Source organism: Anoplolepis gracilipes, chromosome 2 (genome assembly GCF_047496725.1).
Source record: "Anoplolepis gracilipes chromosome 2, ASM4749672v1, whole genome shotgun sequence".
In the NCBI taxonomy this organism is placed as follows: domain Eukaryota; kingdom Metazoa; phylum Arthropoda; class Insecta; order Hymenoptera; family Formicidae; genus Anoplolepis; species Anoplolepis gracilipes.
Genome location: NC_132971.1, coordinates 8249657 through 8272379, shown reverse-complemented (window position 1 = coordinate 8272379; position 22723 = coordinate 8249657). Strand labels below are relative to the sequence as shown.

At 38.3% G+C, this 22723-nt stretch overlaps 1 protein-coding gene across 5 annotated transcripts in view; it reads right to left on the bottom strand.

The window, feature by feature from the left end:
* Positions 1–352: 352 nt before the first annotated feature.
* Camta (Calmodulin-binding transcription activator) overlaps positions 353–22723 on the bottom strand; it is a 51484-nt gene continuing 29113 nt past the window's right edge. For 2 of the 5 annotated variants that reach the window (XM_072911440.1, XM_072911444.1), the window contains 11 exons: positions 14382–14570; positions 13800–14198; positions 12843–13601; positions 12220–12555; positions 11848–12095; positions 11469–11668; positions 11092–11199; positions 10114–10271; positions 9256–9743; positions 7861–8016; positions 353–6622 (listed from right to left, as the gene is read on the bottom strand). In XM_072911440.1, coding sequence (XP_072767541.1) covers positions 6484–6622; positions 7861–8016; positions 9256–9743; positions 10114–10271; positions 11092–11199; positions 11469–11668; positions 11848–12095; positions 12220–12555; positions 12843–13601; positions 13800–14198; positions 14382–14570 — 3180 coding nt within the window. In that variant the 3' untranslated portion in view covers positions 353–6483. Of the gene's footprint in view, positions 6623–7656; positions 7682–7860; positions 8017–9255; positions 9744–10113; positions 10272–11091; positions 11200–11468; positions 11669–11847; positions 12096–12219; positions 12556–12842; positions 13602–13799; positions 14199–14381; positions 14571–22723 lie in introns of all 5 variants that reach the window. The other 3 variants (XM_072911442.1, XM_072911441.1, XM_072911443.1) reach the window with 3 other exon arrangements.

The following is a 22723-nucleotide window of genomic DNA, read 5'->3' as shown; positions in this document are numbered from 1 at the left end:
ACTACAACATTCAACATTTATATTAAATTAGCTCGCAATCAGTATTTTATTGCAAATTGATTAGCTAAGTCAATTATTTTGACAAATATAACTTAGACTTATTCTTCTATTTATCAAACATCTCAATAAAATATCTACAGATATGAAATTATTTACTTAAAAAATTTATTATTTTCTATAACTCTATTTTTTTATACTCCTTTATAAAACTCAAAACTATTAGCGATGTAATTATATCTAAAAAGCTGACAACAATATCTAAATATTTGGAAAGGACGTAAGGGAAGCGATGATCGCAGAAGAGATCGTAGAGGGGGAATTGAAAGGGGGCGCAATTGAAAAGGTGAGTGAGTCAATAAATATATAATTTATTAAATGCAATGATGAAATGGTGTAACAATAGAGGGGCGGGCGAAACGGCGACCGGTGTTGGACGCCGCGAAGACGGACAAGAGATAATACGCCGTCCCCGCCCGGTGCCCTCTCGGAGATCGGAAATATAGATAAAATATTTTCGTTATTATTTACAATATTAGTCGAACGTTAGTCAATAAATAATAAACAGTGGCATAATCCCTTTATTTTAATAATATATATAATTTAATTATATATATATTTATATATATATAATATATTATACGCTTGCGATAATAAAAATATTACAAGAGAGATGGAGCCTTTACCGTTATTCGTTTTTTTCACTAGTAAAATCTAGCACGTACGTGCCACATCTACACGAAGTTCTCGTTCCAAAACTTTCCGGCCATTTATCTCGCGGGTGCGATATTTAGATTCCTTCGCCAGAGAGATTCCCCGCGCAAATCGCCCGAATTTTGGAACGCGAGAACATCGTTAGAGCAGATTGATGTCGAAACAGCCGTCGAAACCATCAACATCAACGGAGAGAATCGTGCTCTCTCTCTCTCTCTCTCTCTCTCTCTCTCTCTCTCTCTCTCTCTCTCTCTCTCTCTCTCTCTCTTTCTCTCTCCCTATCGCGAAAAAAAAATCGACGACGGGACTGAACAACGAATGGCAAATCAGCTCTCGATTCTCGGTGTTCTCGCGAACGAATAATCCTCGCAACGCGCAGATCGGATTATCACAACGAAAATACTCGCAGCATACTTGGACGTTATCAATCGAGTCGAGTAAAAGGGGCTCTGTGTGTACATGTATGTGTGTGAGTATTTCGATTTAGGTGTAAGGGAACGCCGCCACGCGAGACTAGGAGTTGCGTCGTGTGTCAGGATCAGGCAGGCAGCAAGCAGGTACAAAGTGACCGTCTCGACGAAGGAACAATGCGTGTCTCTGGGGTCTTTGTAATTCTGTATTCCGTGTGTATATTCCATGTGATAAATCTATGTAAACTGCTGTATTTATATAATTCTCTCTCTTTCTCCCTCTCCCTCCCCACCCCCTTCTCTCTCTCTCTCTCTCTCTCTCTCTCTCTCTCTCTCTTTCTCTGTGTAAGTGTGCGTATGTATGTACGTGTATGTGTACATGTCTCTTGCGTGTGATTCTGTATATCACTGTATCTCTGCACGTCACTATGCGTGTTCCTCTCTGTCTTGTCTCCGTACGAACATGACAGGGCATCGACCCGATCGTTTCGACCCTTTCGACATCGTGACGCGTGTTCGCGCGATTGATAGCCCGTGCCTCGCCGTTTCCTCTCGCGCCCCAGCCGCATCGCGTCGTCGAGAGGCGGACACGTGGCGCGATAAGCTCCGGATGACCGCGTGCCAGATTTTCGCATTCTTTGTTTCTTTTTTTTTTTCGTTTTGTAAAAAATATACGGAAAGAGATTTCCGCAAGATATACATATCGGCGAGATATACAGATGCATTCCGCTCCGACGATCGCCACCCGCGCTCTCTCTCTCTCTCTCTCTCTCTCTCTCTCTCTCTCTCTCTTTCTCTTTCGAAATCTCGATATTCCGTTTTGTCGAAGTGTACTTCCGGTTCGCGGTGATATCGAACCCGCACTCGTCCCTCGAGAATTCCGGAGATACGATTCTCGAAACGAGCGATTTGGCGGGACGGATAGCGAGATATCGGCGGGCTCGCGATGACGGAAATCGCGAATTTTGCATAAACGCGCGTGTATCTCGCGTGCGATTCTGGAGACTGGACAATATTGGAAATATCTCGAATCTATAGCGCGAATCTCGATCTCGTTTTCGATTTATTTTAGGAAAGAAATTAGTTTTTTTTTTTTTTAATTTTAATCTCTTGCTTAATAGTCCGCTATTAAATATACCTACTGATTCGTCTCTGCGTCTAGAGAGTAGTTTGAAAAGTGGCATGAGATAGTGTGTTTGTAGTGTTATAGATTTCTTTTTTTTTTTTTTCATTTTAATATTTCCCATTTGTGTTGTATCGAGATTAATTAAGTAATAAAGTTATAATTAATTATTTAATTAATTAAAGTGGCAGCAGTTAGGCCATGCGGCTCCTATCATCTAGTCGTCTTTGACTCTTGGCTTTCTTACGTAGAATTTAAAAATTTTTCTTCTTTACTTTTTTTTCTTTTTTTTATTAAACTTCTTTATATTTTGAGAATAATTTGTATTAAATGACTTTTTGTTTAAAGTTTATATATTCTTCAAAGCGCCTACCCTAGCGATGTCTTTTTAATTAAGATTATTTTTTCAGCGGCCTTCCTCCCTTTCTCCTCCCTCTTTCCTTCAACCTTCAGCCTTCAATGAGTACCCCCGCTTAGCTTGTTCGTACTGTACGTGGTTAATTATTAATTATGCGAATACGGCGAAATTATATAGGGGAAAATTCGCGCGGTATCGGCCACTTTCTGTCCGCCGTTCTACGGATAAAAAATACTGTATTCGACTTGTCTCGTTGAAACCCCGGAAAAGCGACAGTGCAATTCTGTCCTCGGTGAATTTGCACCGAGGACCTCGTCCTTTTTTGCCGAGACCGCGCGTGTATCGTCGCGTGAAAAAATCTTTGTCTTTTTATCGTCGAATTTTAAATCTCTATAAATTGCCACGCACAACGACAAGCCCGACTGATTCTGAAATATGTATGTATTATCTCTAACTCGAGACTTTGTCCCTCGTCGTCATCGCTTCTCATTGTCAATGCTCTCGTGCCCGCTACGTTATAATATCGCTAGCACTTGTTTATAATTAGATTCTTAAATATGTAATAAGCAAAAATATGAATATATATAATAATTGTTTTGTGTATATAATAATTATATATTATTTTACTCATTTTTGTTTAAGTATTTCGATAGGATCGTGATTATTTTAATTAATTAACAATGATTAAAAGAGTGTAAGAATTTGTTATCCTTCCTCCTCTCTCCCTTCCCCGCTTTCCTCACCCTTTCCGCGCGCACGCCTCTCGCATCATTTTAATAACTAATAACTTTTTAAGCTTAATGGCATGAAAATGCTCGTTGGAATTGACTCGTGTGTACAATATATATGTAAATATATTTATATAATATTTATATATATACATATTTATATATATATTGCAATAATATCCCACCTCGCTCGCTTTGCACTTTTATATCGCACTATTAAATCTCACAACCTCCTGTGATTCTGCGTAATATACCCCAAAAGAGGAGAGGGTCGATATGGATTAATTACTCTCCCGGAGCAATTCGAATTCGCAGTATCCCTTACGTTTGCAACGCGCACAGCATCGACACATAACTCTCCTGACAGATATCGCGCGGCGATAATCTCTCGATTGCGCCATTTATATATTTAGCTGTTCAGATCTTCGTCTGTCTGTCTGTCTATCTCTGTCTCACGTGTCTCAGTGAAAATTGTCACGTGCGTACACACAGAAAGACGTATCACGTGAGACACGTGCATTTTCTATTCCCTTTTTCTCTTTCTCTCTCTCTCTCTCTCTCTCTCTCTCTCTCTCTCTCTCTCTCTCTCTCTCTTCTCCTCCTTTCTTCCTGTCCTCCCTTGCGCGGAAATACTTTCTTGGATCACCATTAATTTATCACAATAAACGTTTGTCCTCTCGATCAAAGACTTTGACCGCGGGACAACCGCGATCGCGCGCGTCCGCAATCAACTACGCCCTTAATTAATCGCTAATTATTTTACGCTAGAGAACCTTTAAAAAAATCCCCTATCGGAGAGAGAAACGGTAGGTAGTTTTTGTAACAATGTGTAATCGACTAGCTTACAATCTATAAAGTAACTCTACAAAGTTGATTATACTGTGACTAGCACAGCCCGTGGATGAAGTTGCGCCCCTTTGGACAAAAGGGCCTGTTCATATTTTTTTTTTCTCTTTTCTCTATTTTCTTTTGTTTTAATTCTCTCTTCTCCCTCCCTCAGTCGTCTCTAGTAGCTACCTCGTTCGTGTACTGCCGCTTTCTCCTCGTCCCGTTTCTCCCCCTTTTCCTCTCGCTCTTTTCCTAAAATTCTTTAAAATCAAAGTATAGTCTTACTCGTTCATTTCTTCATTTCTCGAGCAAAATGAGTTTACATACACGAAAGATATCGATTTTTTGCGACGTAGTAAACGTCAATATTTTCGCATCTATTATGTACAATGGATTCTTGACGCTGCATTATATATCACGATTACGATATAGCTGAACGATAAGAAAAATGCAATGTTCAGCTTCGTATGAAGCACTTTAATTACTATATTTAATATAAATTTAATTACTATATTTCTCGTAAAAATATAAAAAATGGACGCAGACAATAATACCGATCGAAAATTAAAAACCTAATCTTATAAAGCGTCAATAACGTCTAATTGTGTTCCAATTCGTGCCAAATATTCAAATTTTTACCTTTGCCCTATATATGTGTTCAAATCTTATTTTATCCATCGCTAAAATATAATCCACTACTATCTCTAGAATCGATTTCAAGCCAACTTTATGTTCGCTCAATCATCCGTCAATCGACATTCATGAACATGCTGACTCTGAAGCCTAACATGCGAACAATAAACATATAAAATAAGTTCAGAGAACTTCAAGCTCGCTCTTTTTTTTTCTTCTCGAATTCTGTTTTCCGTCGATACAATCCTAGTCACAGTTTTGTCTTATGATAAACTCGGGAGCAAAAATAGATCAACGTATATTAGTAAAAGAGAAAAGATTAATCGTTCTCTACTGCAAGTGAAATTACACGGTGATCGGTAGATGCCATTGCATCGAAAAAAAAAAATAGAAAAACATAATCTTTGTTTGAATATTTCTTCGTGATAAAAAATTACGTCGACATAAAATATAATGTCACGATAATTGACACGAGTCAACGAAATTTTTCAGGAAAAGAAAAATTTTAACTGATTGTCCTTACTTTTAAAGTATTTATATATATTTACTTGTAATGTGTGTAAAAATTACGATATCGAGATTTATATTAATCTAATTTTTTAATACGGATACAATGTAAATTGCAACATAGAACGAGCACGACATTTAACTTTCAGAACTGTAAACATACAAAATTCGATTAAAATTTATGCATTCTTTTTTATTTCCAAAAAGATTTCGAATTTGTCGACTAATGTGTCATTAAAGAAGAAATATGTCGATAGCCGCAAAGAGTCTCGTGTGTCGCGAAGAAATATTTCATTTCAGAAAAATCTACGGATCGATAGAATCTGCCAGTGGCAAGAAGCTCGCGAGTTATCTGAGCCTACGAAAGCGACAACGATTTTGTGCGATTCAGCTCGATGCACACACATATGCCAATAAAATATCACGGGAACGATTCGTCGATTTCAATGCTGTCGCAAGCAATCGACGTACGTGCCGGACGTACTTCTCGTCGCTTCTCATGAACAGACGCGACATGCTAGAAAAATCTTACACGTTACAAGCAGAAGATAAAACCGTGTATCCTATAAGCATGCTTCTCGAGTCGGTCGATCACGTGCGGATTTTTAGCAAATCCATTCCGCGATAGGTTCACCTGATGATCCGACGCTAGCTCGTGTCGATCGGAGGAGGATACAGGAGCGCTTGGAGAAAATGGCGGTAGTAGTGTAAAGGTACATACAAGCGAAAACGAACGAGCGGTCGAGGATATAAAACGTGGTGCTCCAGGTGCTTAACTCATCAGTGTGAGGGACAAAAGGTCAAAACTATAATATGAGATAAGACTTTAGGTAGATAGATAGATAGATAGATAGATAGATAAATCAACCACCTCGGGTACACAAATCAGAGACGCAGAGAATAAAGCGTATCATCCGTGTCGTGAGCGTCTGGTACCCTTCTTTTTTTTTGAGTTGTAGTCGTAAATTTGTCGCTAACGATCTCGCGCGTCGAGACCGTAGGATGAGGTATACTTCCCTCAGAGCGTCGCAACGTCCGCGGTTCAGGTGGCCGTCGTTCATCGACGCTCTCTCACGCTTTCTCTTTCTCTCTCACTCTCTCTTTCTTTCCTCATCACCGACCATGTATGTTACTTCGCTACCGAACTGTCGTCGCCATTTTGCGCGCCGTTGGATTGACAGTCAACTAGGTGACCTCCTGGCTGGCGGCTACTAGGCTGGCCCCTGGGCTAGATGAGGGCGAGCTTTGGGGGACAGCAGCCGCCCGTGAAGTGACCGCTGGCGGCCTCCCGTTCCCGTTTGCGACGGCCCTGGCGTTCTGCAGTCTGATTCAAGGCAGAAACGTACGTTTTATTTAAAATGCGCGTATTCGGGCGTATCGCTCGCGCGTGAGTGCACATGTGACACCGAATGACCAAGCAGTTTTGTACCGGTAATCAATCAGAGGCAAACAGTCGCATCTAAGCGAGTTCCCCGTTCAACATTTTGCACCAATCCCCGAGTGCGAGGTAACCCATTATAAGCGATTAATATTCCCGCTACATTATTAGTTTTATTGTTCGGATGTTATTTGATGAATGCTTCTATCTTTAAAATAAAAATAAATAAATATGTAAACTCGTATGTTACAATTATTTCTAGATCAATGTGTGTACGAATTAAATATTTAATTAAATATTCGTAAATTGATTTTATTTTTATTTAGTCAAAATGAATATGGAGAGATTGCTAACAAATAAATATAATTTCATTTCATTCTTCTCGAAACTATACATATATGTTTTAAATTATTCAAAATTAAAACGTGCGAAAGCTACAACGAAATATAAATATTAGTTTTTCAATTATCCACATATAAATATGCAATATGTTTGATATATTTATCCAGTTACCGACAAAGTGGTGATCGAGGAACTCGACAATTCTATGTCGTTAAGCAACGAATACACGATTTCATTGTACAAAGACAGATATATATATATATATATATATATATATATATATATATGTATATATATACCGACGTGACATTCAAACAATAAACACGAAGCATCGTCAAACGTCATGTGAGGCATGGTCCCGATAATATAGACATGTAATTCGTTAATTCGTGTGTCGTGAAACAGGATGCAAATCAAAATAGAAAGACAGAGAAAAGGAGGGAAAGAAAGAAAGAGAAATAGGGAGAGAGAGAGAGAGAAATAGAGAGAGATAGAGAGAGAAAGAGAGAGAAAGGAAAGGAAAACATATAACAACAAAAGCATTTAATTCCCTCCGGCACAGAAGAGACAGGAACGAGAGATAAACGAGCACTTGTTTTGCCGAAAACGATCGCCCTACTATGAGATACTTTACTTACCGGTCGTGAATCGTCCCACGACAAGCTGCATTAGTGACACACAGAAGAGGGAGACTTTAGAACTTTTACACTTGTCTTTTCTTTTTCGGTACGATAAAGCCTTTCGTGTGCTAACAAGAAGTCTCTACTACGTAACTAATGTGCGTGCACATCGTTGCAACAGGAAATGCAGCACTGTACACACACACGTACGGGGATACTAACTTGATCTTGGACTGCCGCATAAACTGCTGGATCTTCCGCGCGGCCTGATGAGCCGCCTGCTGATGGACCGCCTGTTGCCTCATGCTGGTCGAGCCTGGACGCGCGCGATAATTTCGATAGTTGTTCTGAATCACCAGAGCTGCCCTCGTCGCCTGCCTGCAACAAAAGATACAGGGTAGAATTTAAATATTCCAGAAAAAATCATTTGACAAGAAAACAAATTGCAAGATGCTTTACATGCTAAGCTTTAATAAAAGTAATACCCTGTCGTGTATAACAGTTTTAAAATGCAAATGAAATGAATGCAATAAAATTAAAAGGAAAAAAAACTTTTCTTGAAAAGATAGAAACTTTTTTGGTTAATTTAACGCGTCCTTTGTACTTTGACGAATGATAGCCAAAGTTGGTCGCACGCTCAATATCTTTCGTTACCTGTCGCAACTTGTGTTTCCACGAAGATTCTACAATCATAATGTATAGTCAGCTGATTGTGTCACTAATTTCGGAGACATTACATTGGGAAGTTTGAATCGCCACGTATATATAACTTACGGCGAACACGAAGAGAAGGATGAGGTACGGGGGGCACACAAGTCTCCATCTTCAACAAAAGTCGTATTAATTTAATGCCAAGTTAATTCTGTATTCAGGCCACCGTAACGAAAGCAGAGAAGTCCGCAAAGTTTCCGAATTATTTACGATGCCAATTAAAAGTTTGCCTCGAGAGAGAGAGAGAGAGAGAGAGAGAGAGAGAGAGAGAGAGAGAGAGAGAGAGAGAGAGAGAGAGAAAGAGAAAGAGAGAGCGAGAGAAAGAGAGATAGAGGTACACGAGTCGAACTTTGGTGGCATCAGTCTAATTCAGTCGGAGGTCGTTAAGTTGGGCCACAATGGTACGTCTTGTCTCCCGGTTATTAATTGTCGCTTATTAAGATGTTCCTTTCCTCTCCCCTCTTCTTTCCTCGACCAGCGGAATATCGATGAAAATTTAACTTTGTAAGTTCGAAGCTATTTGGCGATGTCTGCGCGAGATAACGATCTGTCATACTTAAGAACCTTGAGTTCAACCTGATAACACGCGCATAAACTTGGACGATCTGTATCTAAATGTTGCATGCATCGCATGAAGTAGCTTGTACTATTATAGTCTGACAACGAATGATTCATTCCGTTCTTAAGAAAACTTTCTAAATGAAGGAAGCTCGATAACATGCAAATGACAAAAAGAAAGACAAGTATTAAAATGCGTAAAATAAATTGCTCATTAATTAACTCATTTCGTGAACATATATATGAAAAAAAAAGAAACGAACAAAATATATAATATAATAAAACTAAATAACAGAGGTTTTCCAATACACGTATATTCAGAATGCCTGCAAGCGATAAAAGATCTACCTGTGATAAGCGTACTGTTTATGACGACGGTAATATTGTTGGATGAGAACGGCGGCGTGTCTCTCGGCCTCCTCTTGCCTCTGGCGACCCTTGTAGCTTCTGTACGCCTTCTGGATCATCCTGGCGGCGTGATAGAGTTCCCTTTGCTCGCGATCGGACAGCGTCAATCTGCTGAGATCGGCTTCGCTACCGCCGTCGCCCGTAGCTGTCAAAGCGCCGGAACCGATCATGCCGTTCAACCTGCGCTCGCCGCCATTCGACGAATAGTATGAATGACCGTTGTGTGCATTGCCGTTGCCGTCAAGATGCAGTTGCAGCTGCAGAAATTCGCAGAAGTCGGCCGTGGTGGGCGGCGGGGACGGCGAGTCCGGCGTCAGGCAACTGCTGGATGGACTCGAGGGACTGGCGTCGGCGTCGGCGTCCGAGATCGAGGCGGCGCCGCCGTTGCAGTCGCGATATGAGTCGAACAGTTCTCCAGAGTCGAGAGGCTATAATCAAGAGGATTAGCATGGAAATTGAGTTTCACAGCAGGGAAACCCAGACGCTTCGGCGTCCCATTTGTCGACTCTAATCCCACGCGCACTCAGTTCACAAAGTTTTACTCATAATTATGATTCAGGACGAAATCTAATGATCATGCTATTCCTTTTGATCGTAGAACGTGCGAAGACTTTATCATACTCGGGCAAGTTTTAATGTTGCAATTAATTATTCGTACGATTTCTTACTGCACTTAATCTATTTGTAAATCAAGATAGATTATAGTATTATAACTTAATATTATGTATTTATTATTATAATTGAATTTCGATATGTAAAATGTTTCAATTATTAATAAGAAATATTGAATACATTCACCATTTGTTCCATCAGAGCGTCTTCCAAGGGTGACAGAGGTGCCGTGAGTGGCGGTGGCGAGGAAGAAGACGGAGAATCACCCTCCGCCCTCTTGATCCTTTCCGGTAGCGCCGCTATAATTTGCTCTGCCAATGTCAGCACCCTCACGTCTTCCTCCCCTATAAAAAGGAATCACCACCCTAGCCAAACTCGAAAAGTTCGTAGTGGCAGGCCGCCGAAATCACATCGATCACAACACCGACAGTTAAAAAGCCGTGAGCGTGTTCTATGATCCACCGGGATGCTGTCGCAATGTCAGATTAAAATGCTTAACACCAACAAGTGTAACACGAATTAACAGCTCGAATTGGACAAGTCACCGGTGAATAATAACGCTTTTCTACTCGTTGAAAGTCTTTTTAAAGTAACCTGAGGTAGCCCAGTTGTACGATACGTCCACATCGGTCAGTCGAACAGATCGCGCGTCTGTTCAAGTATGTAGTATGTAGTATTATAATCGCTATTACTGCCATTTTTCTTAAAGATTGCATTCGAGAGATTATCGTCGCTCGAAAACAGGCTTCAATAGCCAGTCAATAGGCAGTGGCTAAGAAAGTTTAGATATTATACAGCGATTCATTTACATCAGCAGTTACGAAGGCCAAGCAACACCAAATATTTTTCAAGCTGTAAGAGTTCAGAAGAGTTAAAGAAGGCAGCGTGATTGCCGACCGCACACACACAGAGAGAAAGAGAACACTGTTGTACGCGTATATGTGTGTTCGTGTAAAAAGTGTATGTATGTGTGTCTGCGAACAAGGGACGCAGCTAGGATCTCTACGCAGTCCGCGTAATTGTAGTAGTAATAGTATATACGTCTAGGCCGATCTGTTCTATCGATAGTGTGTCACAGAGAACAGACAGAGTTACGGATAGTTTTTACAGACAGGCAAATAGACAGACAGACAAATAGAAGAGGAAAACGAGGAAGGTACGGACCTACGGTCTCCTGAGGGGTCGGAGCGCTCTCCATTCCCTGTTCGCTGAGGCCTAACGACGACTCATCCTCTTGCAACAACTCCATGTTGTCCAGCAGCGGCGAGCCACCTGTGTGTTTTTCGATAAACCCCACTTAATACTAATAGACGTTGCCTAATTTATTACGCCCGCATGAATTACGGCCTTTTTGTGACTCTACTTTTACTGAGTGAAGAAAGGAGGAGGGAAGAGGAAAAATATAATGGCGCTATGTAAAGGCTTAGCGGAAAAAGGGAAAAGTGTGTGAATATATGTGTAGATACGTGAATGTGTATGTGTCTTTTGTATGTGCGCGTGTATACGGAAGAGAGGGCAGTATAATAGCAAACGAAACTAACACAACGCCAGATCGAGACCGCTGTCTTGAGATGGCCTCCTGGGGCTAGGGCTGGCGGGTCGCAAGAAGAGCCTCTCGTCTTGTCTTCGGGCTTCGAGCTGATTCAGTTCTTCGGCAATCGCCGCGTGACCGTTCTCTGCGGCCAGTTCGGTCGCTGTTCTATTCTGACAGTCCCTCACGCGAAGCGCCATAGCGTTCCATCTGCCATAGTCACAGTGTCAACGAAAAATACTTATTAAAAATTACTTTAGTGACGTGTAAAGTTATTGCAAACCGTTCAAATTGTAATTTTTGTCTTACTATGCATATAATAAGTCTATTTATTATTCATAAATAATGTTCGATGTTGTTTCAGGACGTATATGACTTTTTTCACGAACCTGTAAAGAATCCTGGCGGTGTCGGCATGTCCTGCCGCGCAAGCCCAAGCGAGCGGCGTGAGGCCGGCGCTATCTTGCCTGAGAGCATCGACTTCGGCATCCAAAACGCTACTAGGATTTTCCGCTCTCCAGTGAAGGAGTGCACAGGCTAACCTGGAGTATCCCAATCCGGCTGCCAAATGCAGAAGGGTAGGCCCACCGGATTGAAGAGGTTCCGCTCCAGCTCGCCAAGGACGGACAACAGCATCCTGCAATATTTCATGCCGGAATTTTATATGCTGTAATTTTATTAAATTAATATACCTATCGTATCTAAGACTAAAATTAGAGCTCAATGATTGACGTGAAAATATCGAATAGTCCTTAAAGTACCTGGCAATAAGCAACCAGTCGCTCTTCCAAATGTGCTGCGGGAGATGGCGGACCGGGACCCTGCAAACGGGCCTCGACGTCCGCAAGGCGATCTAGCAGAGCTTTTTCTGGGCTAGGTTCGCTCGTTGGCGCTCTACGATACTCGAAGGCAACGCTGTCGGACACGACAAAACCGTCGCACGCCACTTGGAGAGACGCTATTCCTGGTGCGTGCGCGGGACATCGACAGCGTAATACACCTGGTTGCACGAGACACGCTTCAACCGGTTCCGCGTCAAAAAGAACCGAATACGATTGAGAACCACTATCGCCAGTCCATGGACCAGCAACTAATACCTGGAAAATGTTATAAAGTGAAAATAGAATATTGTAACGTAAATTATTATTTAAGATAATTCTTGAATATATCGTATTTTTATTATTTTTTCTTTCTGTTAAAAAATCGAATTATTAAAATGAAATATACCCTTTAAATGTTTAATTTATTAAATATAATTATTTTCATATAAATATTGAGAAAATATATTTTTATTCTCAGAAGATAAATAAAATATTTTAATGCTTTGATATAATTTCGCGAATGTGTAAAAGAGAAAAATTAGTTGTAAATATTGTATACTTACTTTTACACCACCCTCGGTGTAACTCCATTCAGGACTATACTCTGCAATATGGACGGTTGTACCAGGATGACATCCGACGTCATTCTCGGGAGCACCTCGCTGTTCCTCGTGCTTCGTCTGATCGGCTTCGAAGTCGTGCAGCTCCGGCAAATCGCCAAACACGTCGAACGCGTCTAGATTGACCAGCACGTCGTCCGACGAGTCGATAAAGTCCATCGGATTGATCATACTGTTGTCTGCCGGCGACGGCGACGGCGACGGGGGCACCATATTAGCCGACAGTGTCTTCTGAATGTCCTCCTGACTCAGATCCAGCGTTTCGGCGAAATCAGTCACCTCGGAGCCGGAACCGCCGATCGGTAGAGACTGCACAGTGGATCTGTCCATGTTCTCCTGTGCCTCGATCTCTTGTTGCGTTTGTTGCTCTCGATCTACACTGGTCTGTGACACGAGTTGTTGCTCCGTGACCTGTTGCATCTCTACCTGCTGACTTTGCTGTTGCGGTTGCTGCTGCTGTTGCGACTGTTGCTGCTGCTGTTGTTGCGGCTGCTGCTGCTGCGGTTGCTGCTGCTGCTGCTGTTGATGATGATATGGTTGACTGTTGAGTATCAGAAGACCACCACCGCCTTGGATTTGTTGCAAACTTAAAACTAAAGGAGCCGGCTGTTGGCTCTGAGTAGAATGGGAATGTCTTGAGTACACACGGGGAGCCGGAGCCGCTGTCGTCGACGGTTGCTGACCTCCCGTTGTCGAAGAGACCTATTTACAGTAATAATATATGTATATATTGAAATTAACTTCATTATATAAACACATAAAATGATAATATTATAGAAAAGTTCCTATATAAAACAATTCTAAATAATTGTAAAGTAAGTTAATGTTTACGAGTTTATAAATTATTGTAAATTCCGTGAAAATTATTTAGTTTTATGCGTGCAAGATTTAATGTAATACCTGATTGTCGGGCGTAAGTCTCCTAGGGGCGAGTTGAGTGCTGCTAGTAGAGGAAGTGGAGGATGCCCTCTGCCTATCGAGCAGCTGAGAGACTATCATGTCGACGGGATGGTTCGAGTGCTGCGTGAGATGAGGATTGTTTGGATCATCATCTCCGCCGAGGAACATGGGCCTTAATTGCGACGCGAGCTCGTCTCGCGTCCATTCCTTCTTGTCTGGCGGCAGTGCAAGACAGGGTGGCAGCGCCGCCAGCTTCGCATCGCCGTCTGGATAAGGAACGTTCAAATAGTGGACGAGAACAACGTCCGGATTCTGTAGTAGCCAGTAACATCGGCGATGAAACGTCGGAAGGATAGCCGAGTGCACGTAACAGCCGTAGATGCACTCCACTCCCTGGACCTGTAATTAATTAAATTGTCACGTATAGCGGAATCTAACGGCAATTTTTTGCGTAAAAACTATTTATGTAAATTTTAATAACAAAATTTTAACGTGTATTGGAATAGATTATTAGTCTTCAGTTTCTTTAGTATTTAGATATATGTATGTATATAATATTCTTCTTTCTAATTTTAAATTTACCTTCAGTTTCATGTGATCCTCCCGTGTAGTTTTTCCGTCTTTTCTCTTCTTCCAGCAGTAACCATCTCGTCGGTAACGTACTTTCTTTCTCGAGTACAGTAACATCGAACCACTTCGTGGTCGTACTTTCACCTCCCGACTTTGCCATTCGGTGTGTCTCTGAAAACTGATCAGGATGGCGGCGATTTCCTAAAAATAAAAAAGTAGAGTGTGCATACGGTATACTTTGATTATTTATACTTGACGTATAATTCCGATAATATATATCGTACTATATCTTATATTAATTATATATTATCATATATTATTGCATTTAATTTAATCGACTGATTAAATTATTTATTGACTAAATATTAAAATAAATAGATAAAAAGACGCTGACGCGAAATAAAAACTTATATAATCATCTGTGGAATATACTTTAAATATTTCCGCTGACATTTGCTTCTCTTAAAGATTTGGCTTTTGTCCGGAAATCGTGCTGACATATCTCTGATATTTATCTACGCTTTCATCTTTAGAGAAACAGAATCACAACTAGTCACAAACAGTCGTCGAACTGTAAACTCAATGATAAATTTGCATAGACGTATTGAAAAGTTTATTATTATTATTTCTTAGAATAAATTTTAATATAGAGTAAGCGAATGTTTTATTTTCAACATTAATGTGTTAAAATATTATTTACCGACATTTTGTACAATAATCTACTAGTAATTAATTTTGGAACAATCATGTTGAAAACTCATCGATATAAAAAAAAAAATAAATAAAAATAAGATGCAAGTTTCGCACGCATTGGAAGTAAGATTCCGCTATTTATGTATGTTGATTATATCTAAAACACGTGATATAATCAACAAGTCGGAAAGGCAAATAAATTATTCTTAATCTCGAATCTTTGAATAAAATAAGTTTCTCTCTAAAGAAAATACATGATTTCCCTCCTTTTCGACTACTTCTGATCAAAAATGCTTAACATAATGAATAATTCAGTATAGAAACACATACAGTACATGTCGACATACTTGGCGTATGAAAAATGGAGAAACTGTCTTCGGGCCGGATATCTTATCCGTATACCTTACATCTCACGCGTGATACGGACTAGTAGGGACACGATATGTGTGCATGTGTGCATGTTTGCGTATATTCGCATTTACATGCCGCTAACAATAACAGCGCCATTATATTACGGTTCATTATTGATTTCTGCCGCGAGGAACCGCTCGGCGTATAATTTTAAGCGCGATAGTACAGCATTATTAAAGGAGGAAGTAACGCCAGTTATAATTTAAAAAAAAAAAAGTGCAATTATAGCACGCGGGCGGATTTTTGATGTCGCGATATTTCGCCTGTAATTTTCCCCTCATTTTCCCTTCATCATTCGGCCTTACGCGCCACAATATGACACGCAACAGTCCCGGGTCCGCGCGATGCGCATAATCAGAATATAAAAATGCAAAATTACTCCTTTTGTATGAATATTCGTAGAACTTACGACATGCGATGCTTATCGGCAATTCAAGCTACTTGAGGACATAAAAGAAGAAAGGCGTCCCGGCCGTGCGCGGGAAAAAAATTCAACAGCCGAAGGCGCGGTAAATAGGTAGCCAGGAGCGCGCGCGACACGCGACCTAACGTGCAATAATGTAAATCGAATAATGCACGTGGCCGATTTGACCGATTCAAAGAATTTAACAATGGACAGCGACGAAATATATGAATGTCTGTGAATGATTTTGAGACCATTAGAGTAAAGTTTCTCCAGACAGTGAAAAAAAAAAAAAAGAGTAAAAGAAGCAACGAGATGTTGGCGATACGAAATAATTTTGCCGACATGATTGATATTGATTTAACTAATTTCAATCCTGATAATATGTGCGGACTGGAAATTAAATTGAATTATATCTCGCGTACTTGTAATTAAAATAAATTCAATTTATAATACATTATTTATAATATATACGGAACAATATCGTGCGTCATACGCAGTGTGTGCTTTCTTAACATTCTTGTTGTTTGAACGACGAGGATAACGTAAGCGAACGAAATAAATGTACGCAATTTTTGCGACATATTCTAATCAAGCGAGTTTGCCTTCAACTCTGCTGGAAATATAAAACGGCCGCGAGAAAGTGCACGGCCACCTCGACGAATCTAAATATAATAACGTAATAAAGCGCTTCTCCTAAAAATTCTCTTCCGATTCAATTTCGCTGATTTGGCAGCGTGCCCCGTGCATTTCTACGAGAGAGAGAGAGAGAGAGAGAGAGAGAGAGAGAGAGAGAGAGAGAGAGAGAGAGAGAGAGAGAGAGAGAGAGAGAGAGAGAGAATTATAGAACGCTACTAAATATGCATATCACCCGGAATATGTATCGCGCTCCTCACGAAGGTTACCATCGTACGTCATTAGAGCCTTTGTCAGAAACACCACACCAAACCCTCCCCTCTTTTCTCGTGGGGGTTATCTTTCTCTGTCACTATATCTATTAAATTTCTTGGCCCTGATCTCGGTTTCGCGTCGAATCGTATAGATCAGATGTATCTGGGGCGCAATATTTTGGGCGGGACAACATCTTATAATTCTACGACGATAGTTCTCCGGTGTATTTCTCATATTTATTCAAAAATATAAAACGCAATTCACAAAATTATAGGAAATTAATTTTCCAATTCTGCCCTGTGCATAACAATGTAATATCATATGCCAATACGAATTATAACTTTTGTTACAATGGTATGTGCATGTATTTAGAGCTGTACGTACGCGCGTGTATGTGTGAATGAAAACATTTGATAACCGAAATGTGAATTGCAAGTACGAACATTCATCACGGTTGGAATGGCTGCGGTCCGCGTTTATACATGAAGCAGCATCCACATTCGCCAAGTACAAATTAAATTCCCACGAGATTCTGCGGCTATCTTCCACGCGATATTGAGGATAACCCGAATACCATACGACACATACAAGGCAAGCATATACGCTCGAGCAACGTGTCTTGCGCACATTTTGCTGTGACAGGATTAGCTTTTGATTGGGCCCGCGCACTGTGAATCGAAACCACACGTTATTCATTTTAGATGAGATATCGCAAGACTTGGATTCCCCAAGATAAATATGATCGCATAGACATCATAAAAGATATGCAATTATATTTAAAAAAAGGATACATATATATTACTTATCATTTATTTTTTTTTTTGCCTACCGAATTTTTCGAGCGACATTTGCAATTTTATTTTATCTTACAAAATTGGATCGTAATTTTTATCGGACACAATTGCATTTAATATCTGAAATAATTTACGTGAAAATATTTTCTTGTCTAGCGATTTTACTAATCTAGAATATACTATTTCAAATGTTAATTGGGGGCTACTTTATACTTTCGTGCCGCCTCATGGGGTTGCTTTCAACTTTCGAAAGGTTCTCCGGCTTGATAATAAATATTCTCGTGGCCTCGATAATAAATATCCTCGACGCGACAATGGCAAAAATCAAAGGACGAGCGAGGATAGCGGTAACTATACAAGGTAGTTTACATCTAATAGTATAATGAAAATAATAATGGCGTAATAACAGTAATAATAATAGTGCTACCGTTATAATAATGTTGCGCATGAGAAAATGGTATAATTTTACTGCTTGAAATTCTCTCTCGTTATACCTTCAACTCGTAAAGAATCGTTATATGAATGTAACAGAAATATGTAGCGAAGAACATAATTGTTACTACAATACATTCAAATGAGAATAGTATATTAAATTAACAATATATACGTAAGTCAAGTAACAAGCAAGATAAGGATATTTAACGAATATCTTGTTAAAATAAGATGTGGAAGGAAGTTTCTTTTCACGGTCATTATTATTTATTCTGGGGCATTTTATATAGCGAGATCTGTCGAGGAGAGAGAGCGTATGAAAATAGGATGTAGGAGACCGATGATGACTTCGCGGCTATTAGGCGGGCTGACTACCGACAGCGGGTCTAGATAAAGGCTTCCACGTTGTAGTGATTTACAACTGGTTAATTGATCATTTGCATTCTAGCGAGGATGCCTCGTGCCGCCGTCGTACGTGGCCGTCATTTGCCGACGGAGACCAAAACTCGCGCGACCTCGAGCATTCATGCATCCCTTCGTTACAACTTCCCCGCATGCTGTTACGTCCATTTGCCTTGATTAATCGCGGAGGGTGTCCGGGCAAAAATTAGGTTAAGCTACCAGGCGAGCTCTATCACGAGCTCACGCGCGGACTTCGCGCATACGTCGATTAATTCCATACATTATATGTTAACGCCCACAGTACATCGTCTGTCGAAATGTTATTTTCTTTTTTATTCAAAAACATGAGTTTTTCAAAGATATATTATTTTTTTATCAAACGCACACAGAATTACAGCGCGATATTATTTATGTATATTTCTCATAATAATTAAATAAAGAAACACTTGTGTTATATAAATAGCAGTACACATGAATTAATTTGATAGAACTGCGAGGTACGAATGTTATCAATTATGTTGACATCGCTATGCGATTTTAATTATAATTATACATTTATTAAAAATCTAAAAATTTCATATCGTGCATTTATATTTGCATCTTAAATCCATTTAAACAATTTTGCAATTTTAAAAATTCAGGGTAGAAATCTACTTATAATTTTATATCTTGCACATCATTAATATGATTTGTATTTTATGTGTGATATATATTTATATATAAATGTATATATATATATTTTTTCAAATATATTATATATGTTTTTACACGAAGCGCATAAAATTGAAGATAAATAAAATTATACTCCAAATTTAGGAATTATCGAAAATCGAAAGTAAATAATAATAAAGAAAGCTTAAATTATACTACGACAGTCATTTAATAATACATTAACATTGTATGTAATAATAAAAATTAAACGATGTTTTGTGATAACGCAATATCTCTCGTATTTTTCCACGAGATTTTTCGCATAATGATGCTGAAGGAACATATGGTTCATTAATAATAAATTCTGTGAGATTCCTTGCAAATTCCTAGTGCGCACTTGTATATTTTCAGGCGTGTGTTGCGTTTTCGCGCTAGTCGTGAAATAGGTCAAGTAGCGCATGGAATATTTTAGCTTATAATATTCTCACATATGCATACGTGACAAAAGAAACTCATTAAATATAAACGCGATTATCGATTACAATGACAGAGAAATTAGCTCTTGGAAAAAGCATCCTTTTATACAAGTAAATACGTACTGAACATATGTAAATTTAAACATTATACAAATTTTTAATAATTTAAAAATTTTAATTTATTTGCGCAAATAAATACTCAATGCTATTTTAACAAAATTGTTATAAAATTCATAGGTCGCGTAATATAAAAATATCATATAAAAATTTTGCGAAAAATTATGTTCTTCTATTAATAAATTGTTCTTTTATTTAAAATCTTTATTTTCACTTCTCTTTAGCTTTCTTTCTTTTTCTTCTTATATTAAATCATTATCATTTTTCACACAAAAATTAATTAATGTGATAGTATTTTCGACAACTTTGATTGATTATACGTTAAATATTAATATCTTTAATAATGGTTTTTTTTTTAATAATCACAAAAGAGAACCACCAATAGAATCATTAAGCAAAAATTATTGATCTTCAAAAATACGATAAAAATGACAATATATTTCTAGCTTCGGCATAACGGGTACATAAACGTAACATTTTCTGTCTCACGTGTTACCGGAAGAGATGTATTCTCTCTGATTTACGAATGCAAAAGGAGCGATAAATCGAGTCTCCTTCCGACGCCGAGGACGAACATGGTGCGTCCTTTCTACGTTCGTAATTCACGAGCGCGAGTATCGGAATTCTGTCGATAAATCGTCGCTTTCACAACAGAGAAAACCTTAAATAAAAGTAGGCTTTTCGATTAAAAAAATAAATATTTCGATCCCGACAATATATATATATATATTTAATATCCCGCCCAAAAACGCACAAACATACATTTTTTTATTTACTTTAAATTTATCTTTCTCTTTATTTACTTTTAAATTTATCTTTTTCAAAGAGATTTATAATGACAGTTCATAAATAAAAAAAAATAAACAAAAATATTTTTAATACTAAAATCACCAATACAACGTTTTCATCACACATCACATGAAATTAAAATTGTTCAGCACATACACATTTATTTATATTAATTGTTAATAAAATATATACATATAAATAGCTAAAAATAATTTGTTTTTAATAGTTGGAAATGTCATAATTTTATTTTTCAAATCTTCTCATTTGTGCAAATTTATACGCAGCAACGGTATTTATCGGGATATTAATAATCGTATTATTGCAGATTAATTGCTATTCGTAATCATTATCATTATTGTCGCACGGCATCGACAATTGAGAGAATAGCAATGAAATATCGATGCCAGCTACGGCGTTGAATCGACGGCGACTACATTGTATCGCCGTGACTATTCAGCGTCGCACAAAGGACCTAGGAAATTGGTTAATTTTTCCGAGATGACAGGGGAAACTATTCCGAGACGTCGATGTAAAACGCGCTCGTATACTATTTCTGAGATGCACTCCGGATACGACGCCGTGCCTCTATTCTCAATGAAGCGATTTTGTGAATCGAGGGCAATGCAATTTTAGACGGCAGTATGTGTGAGTATGTGTGCACGTGCGTCTACGTTATTACGGTTTTTGCGAACTTTCCGGATCAGTGAATCTTTCTGAAGTCACGACGACTTATTTAGTCGGTCTTTTTTATTTCTTCTCTTCAAGGTTATTTTTCGACACGATTCTTGTCATATTTATATCGAAATTTCGCGACGGTTATATTTTGAATTATTGAGATATCTATTAAATTAATAAAATAATTAAATTATATAAAAACATAAATTCTATTTACTTTTTATTTTAATTATTTTATTTTTAAATAGTCATAATATATGAGATTAAATATATTCGTGTAATAATTATATATACGTACCTATACTATAAAGTTATCTAAAATTCATCGTGACTTTAGTAATAAAACTATGTTTGTAAAGAACTATAATTAACAAAAACTACGCGATATATTCAGATAACGGGTTTCCTCGGAAATGTCTTTTAATTAAAAGGTGCACGGCAAACGGTCTAAAGCGGTGTTTAATTATAACGACCGTCATCGCGATATACCTTTGCGAATCCAAGCGATTTGAAGACCGTGTTTCCATTCTTGTGTGCAATCGGAAATCAATAAGCAAACAAAAGCGTTGTTTTCAGAGCAATCTTTGTCTCGAGATACATTTACAGATAAACCATATCATTCCTCTCATTGATTAATTAAGTCTGATGTACTCGGAAAGCGATAAAGTCGGAGATATATCACGAATAAATCTAAAACGCTCTTACTTTAATTATAAAATTCTTTTTTCTAAATTAATTTTTTATTAATTATTTTAATTAATTTATTCTAAATTAATTTAATATAAAAAGGTTCTGTAAATCTATAAATTTATGAGTAATTGTAATATTTCTCACAGAAAGAAGTTTAACAAGATCTCGTAAATTTATAGGCAACTATAATTTGCACAGACGTATTTATAACGTTAAATTAGGATGCCTAGGTAATGTAGGAGACTTCTTATCCTCTGCAATATATAGGGTAGATTATTTAATATATGTATATATAAAGACACATTATACAAATGCTAAAAGTGTAAAACGCGCTCGCCTGTAGGTATGTGTTAAAACATATTACTGTAATACTCCGTATGTATTCAACATTGCCCCGTTTCGGTACAAATGGGATTTCATCAGGCGACGGTAATAAGAACGGAAAGGCATGTCAGAAATCTTGAAAATTATTGGCGTTGAAATGGAAAAAATAAGAGAGAATATATTCTATGCGTAGCGAAATTTTTTGCAAAATTTTTAGTCAATGATAAAAATTCTGATACTTTGCAAGAAAATACACATTATTTATGAACAATTACAAAATATAATATATACAATGTTAATCGTTCAACACACACACGCATATATATATTTCGGGATTTATGTAAACAATTGAAAATAATTTTTAAAATATTAAAGATCTATTTTCGAGAAGATATATTTATTAAGAATATACAAATTTAAAAACGACATCACTATTGCAAACGAGTTTAACGCGGAAGCATTAATCTATCGTATTTAATGCCTGCACCTGTCGAGATAAGCACGACAAACGAATTGTGAAACGTGCGTGTAAAAACAACCTTGGGCCGCGGTTATTACTTTAATTCGCGCTTTATATGCTTGCTTTGAAAGTGATTTCCAGTCGAA